Source organism: Trichomycterus rosablanca, chromosome 24, assembly GCF_030014385.1.
Source record: "Trichomycterus rosablanca isolate fTriRos1 chromosome 24, fTriRos1.hap1, whole genome shotgun sequence".
NCBI classification, from domain to species: domain Eukaryota; kingdom Metazoa; phylum Chordata; class Actinopteri; order Siluriformes; family Trichomycteridae; genus Trichomycterus; species Trichomycterus rosablanca.
This window is the reverse complement of record NC_086011.1, coordinates 19,048,161-19,062,227: the sequence shown is the minus strand read 5'-3', so window position 1 is coordinate 19,062,227 and position 14,067 is coordinate 19,048,161. Positions and strand designations below refer to the sequence as shown.

At 45.7% G+C, this 14,067-nt stretch overlaps 1 protein-coding gene across 1 annotated transcript in view; it reads left to right on the top strand.

The window, feature by feature from the left end:
• The window catches only part of LOC134301447 (plexin-A2-like), a 17,598-nt gene extending 7,253 nt beyond the window's left edge, over nucleotides 1–10,345 (top strand). Inside the window, exons 15-31 of the mRNA XM_062986132.1 lie at nucleotides 542–709; nucleotides 1,863–1,956; nucleotides 2,521–2,760; nucleotides 2,876–3,019; nucleotides 3,532–3,766; nucleotides 3,865–4,007; nucleotides 4,391–4,656; nucleotides 4,775–4,841; nucleotides 4,939–5,085; nucleotides 5,385–5,544; nucleotides 5,991–6,094; nucleotides 6,680–6,776; nucleotides 6,924–7,120; nucleotides 7,222–7,391; nucleotides 8,298–8,510; nucleotides 8,618–8,768; nucleotides 9,805–10,345. Of these exons, the coding sequence (XP_062842202.1) occupies nucleotides 542–709; nucleotides 1,863–1,956; nucleotides 2,521–2,760; nucleotides 2,876–3,019; nucleotides 3,532–3,766; nucleotides 3,865–4,007; nucleotides 4,391–4,656; nucleotides 4,775–4,841; nucleotides 4,939–5,085; nucleotides 5,385–5,544; nucleotides 5,991–6,094; nucleotides 6,680–6,776; nucleotides 6,924–7,120; nucleotides 7,222–7,391; nucleotides 8,298–8,510; nucleotides 8,618–8,768; nucleotides 9,805–9,900 (2,692 nt within the window). The 3' untranslated portion in view covers nucleotides 9,901–10,345. The remainder of the gene's footprint in view (nucleotides 1–541; nucleotides 710–1,862; nucleotides 1,957–2,520; nucleotides 2,761–2,875; nucleotides 3,020–3,531; nucleotides 3,767–3,864; nucleotides 4,008–4,390; nucleotides 4,657–4,774; nucleotides 4,842–4,938; nucleotides 5,086–5,384; nucleotides 5,545–5,990; nucleotides 6,095–6,679; nucleotides 6,777–6,923; nucleotides 7,121–7,221; nucleotides 7,392–8,297; nucleotides 8,511–8,617; nucleotides 8,769–9,804) is intronic.
• The last annotated feature ends 3,722 nt before the right edge of the window (nucleotides 10,346–14,067 follow it).

The following is a 14,067-nucleotide window of genomic DNA, read 5'->3' as shown; positions in this document are numbered from 1 at the left end:
CGGGCGCTGATGCCTCCTCGTACCATGACGAATAAAATGAGATGATAAATAAAAACAAAGATTGCAGTTGACTGGATTGGAAGAATTTATTGGCACGATCGTTGGTTCATACAGTGGTGGAATAGCTGAAGAACAAGAAGCAGAACTATGGGCCTCTTTTTATACTGCTCTAGTCACATCACACTGGGTGTTGGACTTTGAAACCTCCATTCTGTGATTACTGTTGTTTCTAATCTGCTAACAACAGCCAACTAACAACAACTTATCTCTGTACTTTAGACTCCCAGCTTCACCTGAAGCACCAACGATTTACATAACACACCTTTACTGATGGTTTGGAAGGTTCTTTTCATCTTTGGCATGAAGAACTCGGCTTATATATTTTTGTGCTCATTTTATACCCGGTCGTGAAACTCACCTGTTACCGACTCACCTGCTCAGCGTGGAGCGGTTTAGTGTTTCAGGCATCAAATCTTAAATGTGTTTCTGTTAACAAGCCAAAAAGGATCTCATTACTATTTTTATGTGTGTGTGTGTGAAGCCGAAGCTCTACGGAGATCGTGTGCTTTTCGGCGCCCTCTCTCTCCGGGGCGGGTGCGGTGCAGGTTCGGGTCGGTGTGGATCGAGCCGAGCTCGACACCAGACTGAGCTTCGAGTACGTGGAGGATCCGACAGTGCAGAGTGTTGAGCCTGAGTGGAGCATCGCCAGGTGAACACACACACACACACACACACACACTGTCACAAACAGCATGTGGTCCCAGTGTGATCTTCTCACAAGACTTTGTGTATGTAGTGTGTCTGTGTATGGGAATTTGTGCCCATTTAGTCAAAAGATGTATGGCTGGGCGCTGATGGATCAGCTGATGCTCTGGTTCATCCCAGAGCTGTTGAATGAGGTTGAGGTCAGGGCTCTGTGCAGGACCCTGAAGTGTCTTGTTTTTATAGAGCTTACCTATGCTGGAACAGGACAGGACCTTCCCTAAAGCGTATAATTTCCTATATATCAGTGATTTATTACATTGTGGCTGAACAGCCCCGGGAAGGGGGGGGGGGGGGGGGGGGGGGGGGGTATAGATATACAGATATATAACGTTCTTCAGGCTGGTAGTGCAGATTAAAGCCCCTGAGGTTTGAGCTTATATGACGGATCTGTAGCTGAATTTTGATGTATAGAGATAATAAACCCGGTGTTTGCTGGCACACTTGCGCCCCCTGTGTGTTGGATGGATAAATGGATAGCGTGGCGGTACGAGGCCGACACACACACACACACAGACTGATATCGCGGCTCAGACAGGTAAAGATGGAGAGATCAAAGCAGTGCCACATCAGATCAGACTCTCTTTGAAGTGCGAGAGGTTCGATCCATTTTCAGCCTTGCCAGTCACATCATGCCCCCCCCAGCTCCCGAATCTCTCTTTCTTCCCTCCTGCCACTTCCCCTAATCTTATTCAGACAGCCACCCGCTTCCCAAATCCACTTCAGCCATCAGAAAGCGTTCACTCTGAAACCTCATCTTTAATTCATGCGCCGCAGGGTGCGCCGAGAGCTTTGTACCGGCGTCTTCAGGCGCCTTACAGGAATGTCCTTCACCGTCCTGTTCCTGACCGCCGTGTTCAACAGACTGCCTGTCTGGGTCCTCACAGCTGAATTAAGTTAATGTAGGAGGCGCTTCGAACACCCTGAACAGGCACCGATCCATCGCACTCTTTCCAGGCCGGCTGATAGCACCGCTGAGATTCAAACCCGAATCGCCCCTCTCAGCCACCTGAGCCTCTAATTTTCCCAAATCAAATTCATCCCTCAACCTTTCTACAGAAACCATTTGTAACTGTAGTGTTTTTGTATTTGTCTGGCAGCGGCTTCACCACCCTGACGGTGACCGGAACCAATCTGGACACGGTGCAGGAACCTCGGGTTCGAGTGAAATACGGCAGCCACGAGTCTGTCAATGTCAGTACGAACACTAATGTATTTTGTGGGAGTGTGAATACTTTTGTTTAGATATGGGATTGTGTGTATGCAAGTATGTATTAGGTGGGGTGTCAACACTTTTGTTTAGATATGTGAGTGAGTGTATACTAGTATGTATTAGGTGGGGGTGTAAATATCTTTGCTTGATAAGTGATCATGTGTATACAAGTATGTACTTAATGAGGGTTTGAATACTTTTATTCAGATATGTGAGTGAGTGTATACTAGTATGTATTAGGTGGGGTGTCAATACTTTTGTTTAGATATGTGATTATGTGTATGCAAGTATGTATTTAGTGTGTGTGTGTGTGAATAATTTTGTTTAGATATGTGATTATGTGTATGCAAGTATGTATTTGGTTGGGGTGTGAATATTTTTGCTTGATAAGTGATCATGTGTATGCAAGTATGTATTTAGTGTGTGTGTGTGAATACTTTTGTTTAGATATGTGATTATGTGTATGCAAGTATGTATTTGGTAGGGGTTTAATACTTCTACCAGACTGTTTCTAAAGCATATCCTATTCCCTCTTGCTCTTCCAGGTGTGTAAGGTTGTTAACAGCACCTCTATCAGCTGCTTAGCTCCGCCCCTCACGTCTGATTCCACCTCCGGCCACGACTCAGCGAAATGTGCAGACGAGTTCGGCTTCGTCTTCAACAACGTCCAGACTCTGCTCACCTACAGCGGCTCTGGTTTTGTTTATTACCCCGACCCTTCCATCGAACCCCTGAGTGTGTCCGGAGTGCTGGAACAGAAACCCGGCTCGCCCATAATCCTTAAGGTGAGGACCGACCACGTTGTTCTCGCCCCAGAACCTGTCCGGTCTCACCCCAGTGGTCAGTACAGCAGTGTGTTTGGTATGAAGGTGAAGTCGATCTGTTCTCACTCGTGTGTAGGGCAGGAACTTAGTTCCTCCGGCGTTGGGGGGAACCAGACTGAACTACACGGTCCTGCTCGGGGACACTTCCTGTCTCATCACCCTGTCTGAGTCTCAGCTACTTTGTGAGCCGCCCACTCTTACCGGCCAGCACAGAGTCACGGTACGCTGCCTCGTTATCTAGTCACCGCACTACCCACACACCTTACTGCCTTACCTCCCACCATCATTGTTTTACTGCCTTCTTACTCCACTCCCTTTTACCCTGGGCTTTAATACATCACTCTTATTACTGACTGTAACAGCTCCCTCTGGCCCCTGTTGCAGAACTTTACTTCATCTGCTGTGACAGTTAAGGCTAGCAGAGGGGGCATAGAGGCACAGATGACTGGCATGTCGGTTCCTCTGAACTGACAGTCCGCTGTGCCTAGTTAAGTTTCAAGTCACTCCAGGGGGAAGTGATTCTATATATCACAGTTCCTCTCTCAAAGATTTGCCAGCTCCTCTGTTGGCAAACCTGCATTTCTCTGGAGCTGTGATGCCAGGCTTGATCCAGTCCAGCTTTATCTTTTCATCAGAACTTGGCAAAGGTTGAGCTAATTTTAGATCTCATGATGGAACCACCCTGAGAGCACGAACCCTGCCGGTAAATGTACGTTAACTGTGTACGTTTAGGTCCAGGTTGGTGGTGTTCATGTGTCTCCAGGTTCGGTTCGCATCCTCTCCGACAGCCTGCTGACGTTACCCGCCGTGTTCAGCATGGCGGCGGGAGGAGGCCTGCTGTTCGTCGTCGTCGTTCTGGTGCTGATCGCGTACCGACGCAAGTCCCACGAGAACGACCTCACGCTCAAACGGCTTCATATGCAGATGGACAACCTGGAGTCCAGAGTGGCTCTGGAGTGCAAAGAGGGTGAGGTGCTTCACACACACCGAGCGTCGACTGCATTAGTGTGTGAAATTATTCACAACTGTGTGTTTTGTTTTGTGTGTGTGTGTGTGTGTGTGCAGCGTTCGCGGAGCTGCAGACGGACATAAACGAGCTGACCAGTGATCTGGACCGAGCTGGAATCCCACACCTAGATTATCGTACCTACGTGATGAGGATCCTGTTCCCCGGCATGGACGATCATCCGGTTCTGAGAGAGCTGGAGGTAAAGCGACAATTTTCCTAACAATTTAGTCATATCTGATTCCTAGATCAAATTTCGGTCGGTTCTTCTCTACTGCTGCAGACCTCCACTCCTGACCGAGGAGGGTTATGACTAACACACGCCCCCTCCGACACGTGTGCAGCACCGACCGCTTCTTTTCACCTGCACTGCCGGGTTCATATGGAGATCCACATCGCATATGGAGAGTCACGCACTGTTCCCAATTATCCCCTCTACCCATCTCTGTGCAGCACCATCGATCAACCAGCAGAGGGCGTAACTGCAGCAGTTGCAGGCGCTGTTTGTACCCCTGTGCCACCCGAGTGCCCTTCACATTCTCCTTCATGAGTTAACAGGGTTAATAAATGTATTTATGTATGAAGGTGGGCTGTGGGCAGCAGCGGGTGGAGAAAGCTCTGAAGCAGTTGGGTCAGCTGGTGAACAACAAGACGTTTGTGCTGGTGTTCTTCCGGACCCTGGAGCTGCAGCGCTCCTTCTCCATGCGCGACCGTGGCTACGTGGCGTCGCTGATCATGATGGCTCTGCACGACCGCCTGGAGTTCATCACCGACGTGCTGAAGGAGCTTCTGTCCGAGCTCATCGGCAAGAACATGGAGAGCAAGAACCACCCCAAACTGCTGCTGCGCAGGTACAGACCACGGGGCAAATCTGTACCAACATAAATACACCTACTGTCAGTTATTCCTATAAATAATCTTTGTGTTACATCTGTGTGTGTGTGTGTGTGTGCGTGTGTGTGTGTGTAGGACAGAGTCAGTAGCTGAGAAGATGTTGACGAACTGGTTTGCTTTTCTGCTTCACGGCTTTTTGAAGGTAAACGCTCGTTAGTGTCCAGCACTCATCACAACTCCACTTTCCCCCACAATCTGCATACTTGATGTGTGTGTGTGTGTGTGTGTGTGTGTGTTAGGACTGCGTGGGCGAGCCCCTCTTCATGCTGTACTGTGCTATAAAGCAGCAGATGGAGAAAGGTCCGATTGATGCCGTAACAGGAGAAGCTCGATATTCACTCAGTGAGGACAAACTCATCCGCCAACAGATAGAGTACACAACACTGGTGAGACACACACACACACACACACACATATATATATATATATATACGTATATACATTTATACTCACACCTATATATACTGTATACATATATATTCACACATTAATATATATATATATGTAGATGCACACACACACACACGTATTATACCCACTTTCCTTGTGTGTTTTATTGGGCAGAGTGTGTGTGTGTGTTTGTGTGTGTGTGTGAGGAGTGTTTAATCTACACAGTCGATTCAGTAACAGAAACGATCCTGAGTTGAAGCTTCTCTTTTCATCTGGATCTCTCTCTCACCTCCAGACTCTGCGCTGTGTGGACCCTGACCAGGAGGAGCGGACGGAGCTTCTGGTGAAGGTGCTGAACTGTGACACAGTCACGCAGGTGAAGGAGAAAATCCTGGACGCCGCCTACAAGAACGTGCCGTACTCTCAGAGACCGCGGCCGGGGGACGTGGACCTGGGTACGACCGCACTGACCGAGCTGTGTGTGTGTGAGTGTGTGTGTGTGTGTGTCAGGCAGACTGTCCGGCGTGATGGTTAATTGGAAAAACCCAAAGTGAGGCTGGAGTGGATGTTCTGGAATTTCTGTTATTCAGGTCACGAGCGTGCAGAGTTTTTGGTAATGGAGGCGCTGAGAGCGTTTGGATTATTGATGAAGCGCCGTGGGAGCAGGAACGACTGTTATAGGATGGATCTGAATATTGCATGTATGCGTCGTCCTTTCTGTCTCTTTCTGTGTGTTTGTGTTCATGTATTAACTCCCTTAGGTAGTGTTACAACAGCCTGTATGGCGGTCTGTGCTCTGGAACGTCAGGCGCTCGCTGGGTTACCGTGTGAGCTGCCGGGATCATTACATACTGCCTGTAAGAGCATTCACTAAGTGTGTGTGTGTGTGTGCGTGTTGCAGAATGGCGGCAGGGTCGAGCGACGCGTGTGGTCCTGCAGGACGAGGACATCACCACTCGAATAGAAAACGACTGGAAAAGACTCAACACACTCATGCACTATCAGGTCAGTGCACATCATTTGGTCACATCCACTTCCCCCTATCACTGGAACCCTGCTGCTAGAACTGCTGGCTGAGGAGAGCTGACACTAACAACCCCAGATCTGATCAAGGCGAGCCGGATCACCACACACCCCTCTGACACGTGTTTAATCTGTGGCCACTTTTTATCCCCTGCCAGTCTTGAGTCGTATCACATATGCTAAGCTTCATATGAAGACCCCCCCCACTCGCTCAGGTCATATCTTAGTGTGAAGAGACACCGTTCGACCTGCCCTCCCTTATACACGGCCAGTCGCCGCGTCATCCACACACACACAAGTGCACTCGATCACTCTGCCTATCATCCTGGAGTGATTTGAAAGACAGCCCGTTTATAGACGCGCTCAGAACAGCTCAGCCACGGAGGTGAGGAGGTGTGGAGGTGTGGAGGTGTGGAGGTGAGAGGTGAGGGTTAGCGAGTAGCAGAAAATAATTCTTAATCAATTATTGATGTTTTTACTTTGCTGTTTATTGTGCGGTAAAGAAAAGTGGTCCAGCGTCACCTGAGTTCAGTTAAGAGCCGGTGACAAACGTGTGTGTGTGTGCAGGTGTCTGATAGGTCCGTGGTGGCTTTGGTCCCTAAGCAGACGTCGTCCTACAACATCCCGACGTCGGCCAGCTTCCCGCGGAGCTTCAGTCGATACGGTGAGTCTCTGTTCAGTCAGCGGTGCTGTCAGCCCGACTCAGGCGCTCTACAGACACATTCTGCCGTGCCTGATGGAGGGAGGGCTGGATGGGGAACATCATGACGTCATCTGTTCATGCCGCTGTTCCGCTCACTCTCTCCTCCAGACGCCACCATGCGCTCGTCCGCCGCCGGCAGTCCCGAGTCCTCGTCCTCGCGCGCCCCCATGATCACGCCCGATCTGGAGAGCGGCGTCAGGGTCTGGCATTTGGTCAAGAACCACGAACACGGAGACCAGAAGGAGGCCGAGCGTGGCAGCAAGATGGTGTCCGAGATCTACCTGACCCGCCTGCTGGCCACCAAGGTACTAACCGCCCCCGTCGATACACATGAGCTCGAACACACAAGACCGGTCGGTGTTGCTTTACTTCCACTCATCAGCCTGTGTTGTTGTTGTTGTTACAGGGCACGCTGCAGAAGTTTGTGGACGATCTGTTTGAGACGCTGTTCAGTACCGTGAACCGCGGCAGCTGCCTCCCGCTCGCCATCAAGTACATGTTTGACTTCTTAGACGAGCAGGCGGACAAACACGGCGTCTACGACCCCGACGTACGGCACACGTGGAAGAGCAACTGGTGAGAGCGCACAGACGAACCGGAGACGGAAACCAACCGCCATTCTAACTGGTGACCTGAAGCTGAAATAATCAAACAAAATCTGCAAACACCTGCTGAACGCTGATCTACAAACCGCTTCCCAGAGAAGTTGGGAGTTTTGTTAATTCTCTTAAACGTTTTGGTCCGTGGTTATTTTAGCGAGACATCGCCAGGCCTCATTCTGCACGTGTCACAACTACACGGCTTCATACAGCACACAAGGAGTGCGTGTGCTTGACTGGCCTGCCTGCAGTCCAGACCTGTCTCCTGCTGAAAACAGTGCATGGACTGTTGAGCAGCTGAAGTCTCGTATCGAGCAAAACTGCAACGATTTGTGGCCTCAGTTCCATAAGCATTGATAGGAACACAGGGAGGAACATGCCCCCGTCCCAACTTTTTTGGAGTGTGTTACAGAATCTGTGACCATTTTGGAAATCTTTCCTTCCTGGTTTAAGAAAATAGAACACACCACAGATTCTTCTACTGCGTTTTACTAAACGTCCCAACATTTCTGGAAGCGGGGTTTGTAAGTACCGGATGTACTCGTATTCTAATGAGCACCTCAGTGATTTTGCACACCAGTGGTGCCACTGGGCGGGTGGTGCGGGGTTGAGTATGATGGGAGGCTGGATGGTGAAGCGTCGGTGCAGAGCTAACACTAAGAAAAGAGCGTGATCCTCCATAAGAAGCTAGAGATGGTGGTGGTAAAGACCATGTGGTTGGCCCGTGTGGGTGTGGTACATGCAGCAGACTGGCGTGGGTATTAATCCCAGCCGGATGAAACACTGAGAGTTTAAAGGACTTATCTGCAGTTAGCGAGTGAGAAGTGAGTTTGGTTCCTGGTGGTTTACTGTTGAATTGATGTTTGTTGTTTTCCTCGTTCAGTCTTCCTCTGCGATTCTGGGTGAACGTGATCAAGAACCCGCAGTTCGTCTTCGACATCCATAAGAGCAGCATCACAGACTCGTGTTTATCCGTCGTGGCTCAGACGTTCATGGACTCGTGTTCCACCTCGGAGCATCGGCTCGGGAAGGACTCTCCGTCCAACAAGCTGCTCTACGCCAAAGACATTCCGCACTACAAGAGCTGGGTGGAGCGGTGAGTACGGCTGTTAGAAGCTACACCACACGGCCAAAAGTATTCGGACACCCGACCGTGATTTCAACAGAGTGACCTCTATGTGGTCCTGTTCTCTCTTCTCACAGGTACTATGCAGATATAAGTCGCCTGCCGTCCATCAGCGATCAGGACATGAACGCGTATTTAGCTGAGCAGGCGCGCGTCCACTCGAACGACTTCAACACGCTCGGCGCTCTGCACGAGCTCTACGGCTACGTCCGAAAGTACAGCCAGGAGGTGAGAGAGGGGCACGTATGGGTCCGTTCTAACTCGTTCTGTATCTGAATACTTCCCTGCTGAAGTTGAGCAGCATATACACTATATAGCCAAAAGTATTCGGATGCCTGAGCGTGAGCCTCAGCTGTGTGATCTTTTCATCTAGAACTAAGAAGCTTCTCACAAGACTTTAGAGTAAGTCTGTGTAAGGCAAGGCAAGTTTATTTGTATAGCACCTTTCATACACAGTGGCAATTCAAAGTGCTTTACATAAGGAAAAAAAAAATTAATTAAAAGCATTAAAACATTCCTGAGATCTAGAATCTCAGAAAGACTTCTTGCAAACATTTAGTTACAACTAAGAACATGAAATTCAAACAAGAGAGATAAAAAGTTAAGAACGTGAAAAATTAAAAGAAAATATAGTAAAATATACACTACAATTTAGAATGTACACTACTTTATAAAAAGAATTATTAAGAGCATGAAAAACTAAAAGAAATAGGGTAATAGCAAAAATTTCATGGGAATTTGTGCCCCATTTAATCAAGAGTGCTATATTTGTTGATCAAGAAAGGCTCAATTAATGTTCCGGTTCATCCCAGAGCTGTTGGGTGGGGCTGAGGTCAGGGCTCTGTGCAGGACACTGGAGTTTCTTTAAAATGAGCTTTTCTTTATGTCCTAATAGTCGTGCTGGAACAGGAAAGGGCCTTCCCTAAACTCGTGCTGCAGGTCCTTTATACAATTGATTTACCTGTTAGCAATAAATAATTATTGAGCTGAACAAATCAACTTTAAATTCCGATAATTACGGATCACAGACACTTTGAACCCTATCTCTAAATTCTGTCTGTGAAGAATTTGGTATGTTCTCTGTGTTACTGTGTGCAATTCTAAATGGTCCCTGGGGGGGGGGGGGGGGGGGGGGGTCTACCCGGACCCTCAGCGACCCTGATCTGTCTGTATAAAGCATGTACTGAACGCCCTGAACAGCTCTAAGCATTACTGATGTTTATGATTTGTTTGTCCTCTCCTGCCCTCTTGTGGCTGTGTGCAGGTAGCGCAGGCTCTGAGACGGGACGAGCATGCGCAGAAACAGAGACTCGCTTACAAACTCGAGCAGCTCCTCACTGCCATGTCTCCCGAAAGCTGATCCTGCTGATCCCGCTGAGAAGGAACTGGATGAATTTTGGGACGGGACCATGTAACGTGTTCACATAAACAACTGCACAATAAAAAAACTTACAGCGCGACACTTGGGGCCACATTTTACACACGTACAGCATAATGTAACGTTTCAGGTGTCTTTATCACTGTATATACACAAATACACAACTACATACCTGCCTGACATGAGTCTGCTGGCCACAGAGACTCTGAAGACGTTCCAATTCCTGCCAAAGAGAGAGAAAAGCGATCAGACAGTGCCACCTGCTGCAAGATACAAGAAGTGCAGAATAAAAATACAGACTAGCCATTTAGGAGGAAAATAAAAAATAAAGGTAAGAGAATTCATAAATGCTTTTATATGCATATTTTTTAATTATTAAAATGTGATTTGTGTTTACTGTATGCATGATTAAATATACATGCTCATTTACTCTTCCATATTTATAAGTATTCTTGGTAATGTTGAACATTTAGGTCGCCTTCATTTACATTATTTACATCATTGGTTAGCAAAAGAAACACAGTCACACTTAGCAATTTTAATATAAAAAAGACAAGGTCTCGCAAGTTCAAATCTCAGCTGTGTTGTCGACCAGTTGGCCTACACAGATACGATTGGCTGTGTCTAAAAGGGTCTGAAAGCTGAAGAATCTTGAAGATTTTTTTCTTTAGTTCATGACCACCGTATTTCAGGCTTGCTGTCTGATTCTAACCACCCAGATTTCAATTCAACCCATAAATAATCCTTTAATATAACCCATGAATTTAACCAGTGCTGAAATGTAGTGAATTTGAACAGAACACTGATGTGTGTGCTTATGTCAAGTCAAGTCAAGTCAACTTTATTTATATAGCACTTTTTACAATATACATTGTCTCAAAGCAGCTTTACAAAATCCAGGACCAACAGATACAAAAACCCCTGTTGAGCAAGCCGAGGGCGACTGTGGCAAGGAAAAACTCCCTGAAAATTACAGGAAGAAACCTTGAGAGGAACCAGACTCAGCAGGTCCTTCTTGGGTGGCCTGGAGGATACTTTAAATAAATACACGATTTACACAAATCATACAAACACAGAATTAAATTATCTAAAAGTCATAACTGGTAATAAATAGATAAATAAACAATTAAATAATAATAGAGTTGTTATCCGCTCTAGTCTTCAATAAAGTCTGTAGTGATTTCTTGTCGTTGCAATTACTCCAGACCCGTCACATCTGACAGGAGCAGCATCGTTGTCCCGGCAGTCTCGACTTTAATCCTTAACCTCGGCGGGTAAACAGGTTTCCATCAGAACGCCCTCGGAGTAAAACAACAGAGAATGTAGTTAATAATGTACAATGCTAGTTGACAAACAGTTTTACAGAGAGTTTTAGACTCCGGCAGCCCTAATTATTACAGCAGAACTAAAAGGGAGAGCGAGCAGGTAACAAGGTCATGAAGGCTTTCACAGGACATCAGCGCCCATCTCCCCACCGTCATCAAACCTGAGTGATCGGACAAGAGAGGCAGAACGACAGCAACCCAACATCCCTGATCACCACAAGTTTCTATGACCAAGAACCCCCAAGCTCTGCGCCTTTGTCTATATTAATCAAAAGCCTGAGAAAATAAATATGTTTTCAGTCTAGACTTAAACATTAAGACTGTGTCCGAATCCCGAACAGAGGCAGGAAGATTATTCCAGAGTTGTGGAGCTTTGTAAGAAAACGCTCTTCCACCAGCCGTGATCTTTTTAATTCTACGAACTATAAGTAACCCTGCATCTTGTGAACGAAGTGGACGCGCTGGGCTGTAGTGATTAATAAGTTCACTCAGATACTGTGGAGCCAGACCATGTAGCGCTTTATAAGTTAGTAAAAGTATTTTGTAATCAATGCGGAATTTAACTGGCAGCCAGTGTAGAGATGATAGAACAGGAGTAATATGGTCAAATTTTTTAGTTCTAGTTAGCACTCGAGCTGCTGCATTTTGAACTAACTGGAGTTTGTTTATGGATCTACCAGAGCATCCAGTTAGAAGAGCATTACAATCATCTAACCCAGAAGTTATAAACGCATGGATCAGTTTTTCGGCGTCATTAACAGATAGTATATTTCTTATTTTAGAAATGTTACGCAAATGATAGAAAGCAACTCTAGTAATATTATTAATGTGTGTATCAAAGGAAAGATCTGAATCTATTGTGACACCTAAGTTTTTTACATCTGGGCTGGGAGTAACAGAGAACGTGTTTAAGTTTAGCACCAGGTTAGACAACTTGTCTCTTGCAGCTTTAGAGCCAACAAGTAAAACCTCAGTTTTATCTGAATTAAGTAAAAGAAAATTACACGACATCCAGTTTTTTATGTCGTTTACACTTTAATCTTCTATCTTACTGATTGTGTCAGTATCATTTGGTTTGGCTGATATATACAGCTGTGTGTCATCTGCATAGCAGTGAAAGTTTATGCCATGTTTATGAATAATTTCACCTAGTGGAAGCATATAGAGTGTAAATATGTAAAAGCTCCTACACGTTTGTTGAAACCCACTGTCTGTTTGTTACTCCTGGCTTAGATTTTCTATGAACAAAAACAAAATCCACTCGGGTGGCGCGGCAAGTAAATCATGCTTGTCCACAACCACTGGGATCCAGGTTTAGGGTTAGGGTTGGCCGTCCACATACAGACATGATTGGCTGTGTCTGAGAAGGGGAGGATGGTTGAGGCCCTGTGATTGATTGGTGTCCTGTCCTGGTTGTGTTACTGCACTGTGCCCTGTAATTCCAGGGAAACTGGACCCTCCATGACCCTGTTTGATTGTATCTTGTACCTGAAGGAAATACTTTCCTGCTCAACCCTCTTGGTTGCTATATTAACGTATTAAAGAGCTTCCAGTCATGTCGTGAACAGTCGTCTTTTTAACTGTGTTGCATGTCGATCTCATGTCTGTGTTGAAAGATTGATGAGGCATGCCAGAAACACTGTAGTTATGAAGTTTATTCCTTTACTGTTTTTAATCAGTATTTAAATGGTGATATTACGGTTTGTTGTACATGTAGCAGCATATGCAAAGCCATATTGTTCTTTATATCATTCTGAGAAGCTGAATGATTAATTCCTTTGGCTGCTCCTGTTAAGTATCGCCACAGCTGATTGCTTATCTTAATAGCTGATTTTTGGATTTTAGTTTTTTTAAACCCCGAATGCCCTTCCTAAGGTAAATGTATTTTTTTTTACACCGTGTTTATTTCCATGGATAGACGTTTGCAGTAAAATCAGTCTGATGTCAGAACAGAGAATGATAAAATGAAACCCAGATTTGACACTTTTATTATAAATGTCCTTGTGCTTTTGTGTTTTCTATTGTGTGGAAATTGTAAATATTCCTATTTTGAAACAAGTTACTTTGTACTGTTGTAAATTTGTATGAATAAACTTTAAAACATCGACCAGCTTATTGTCTTTATTTCTAACAGCAGATTAAACTCGTCTGTACAGGACCGGTGTGGCTGCAGGAGTTTATTAAAAACAAATAGTAGCTTCATCTTATTACAACTTAAACCTGTTTGTAGATCAAATCAAACAGCAACTGATAATGAAACCTCTGGAATGTGGTGTAGTTCCAGCTTGTCTGAAAATAAACCATCACCGCTGAGATCTGAGCTGAGTAAATGAACTAAAGAGCAAAGTGGATCATGGGAATAAATTCAATCTTTACTCTTTAAGAAAAATCATTATTACCATTATAGCTAAGATTTCGGTACTTAAAATAATCTCTGTTGCCTGCAGTGTGGAAAGAAGGAAAGATGAATAGCCGTGAGTGCAAATTAAAACGTTTATCAACAAAACAGCAACTTAACCCCCTGTATTACATTTACCCCCTGTATTACATTTACCCCCTGTATTACATTTACCCCCTGTATTACATTAACCCCCTGTATTACATTTACCCCCTGTATTACATTTACCCCCTGTATTACATTAACCCCCTGTATTACATTTACCCCCTGTATTACATTTACCCCCTGTATTACATTTACCCCCTGTATTTCAGCCTCCACCTGTCACTAACACCCCACACTACAAGGACTTGAAAGATGTCGCCTTTGATACGGTTTATTAATAAAAATGCTTGACTTGCGAGTGCCTTGCAACACTATACCAGA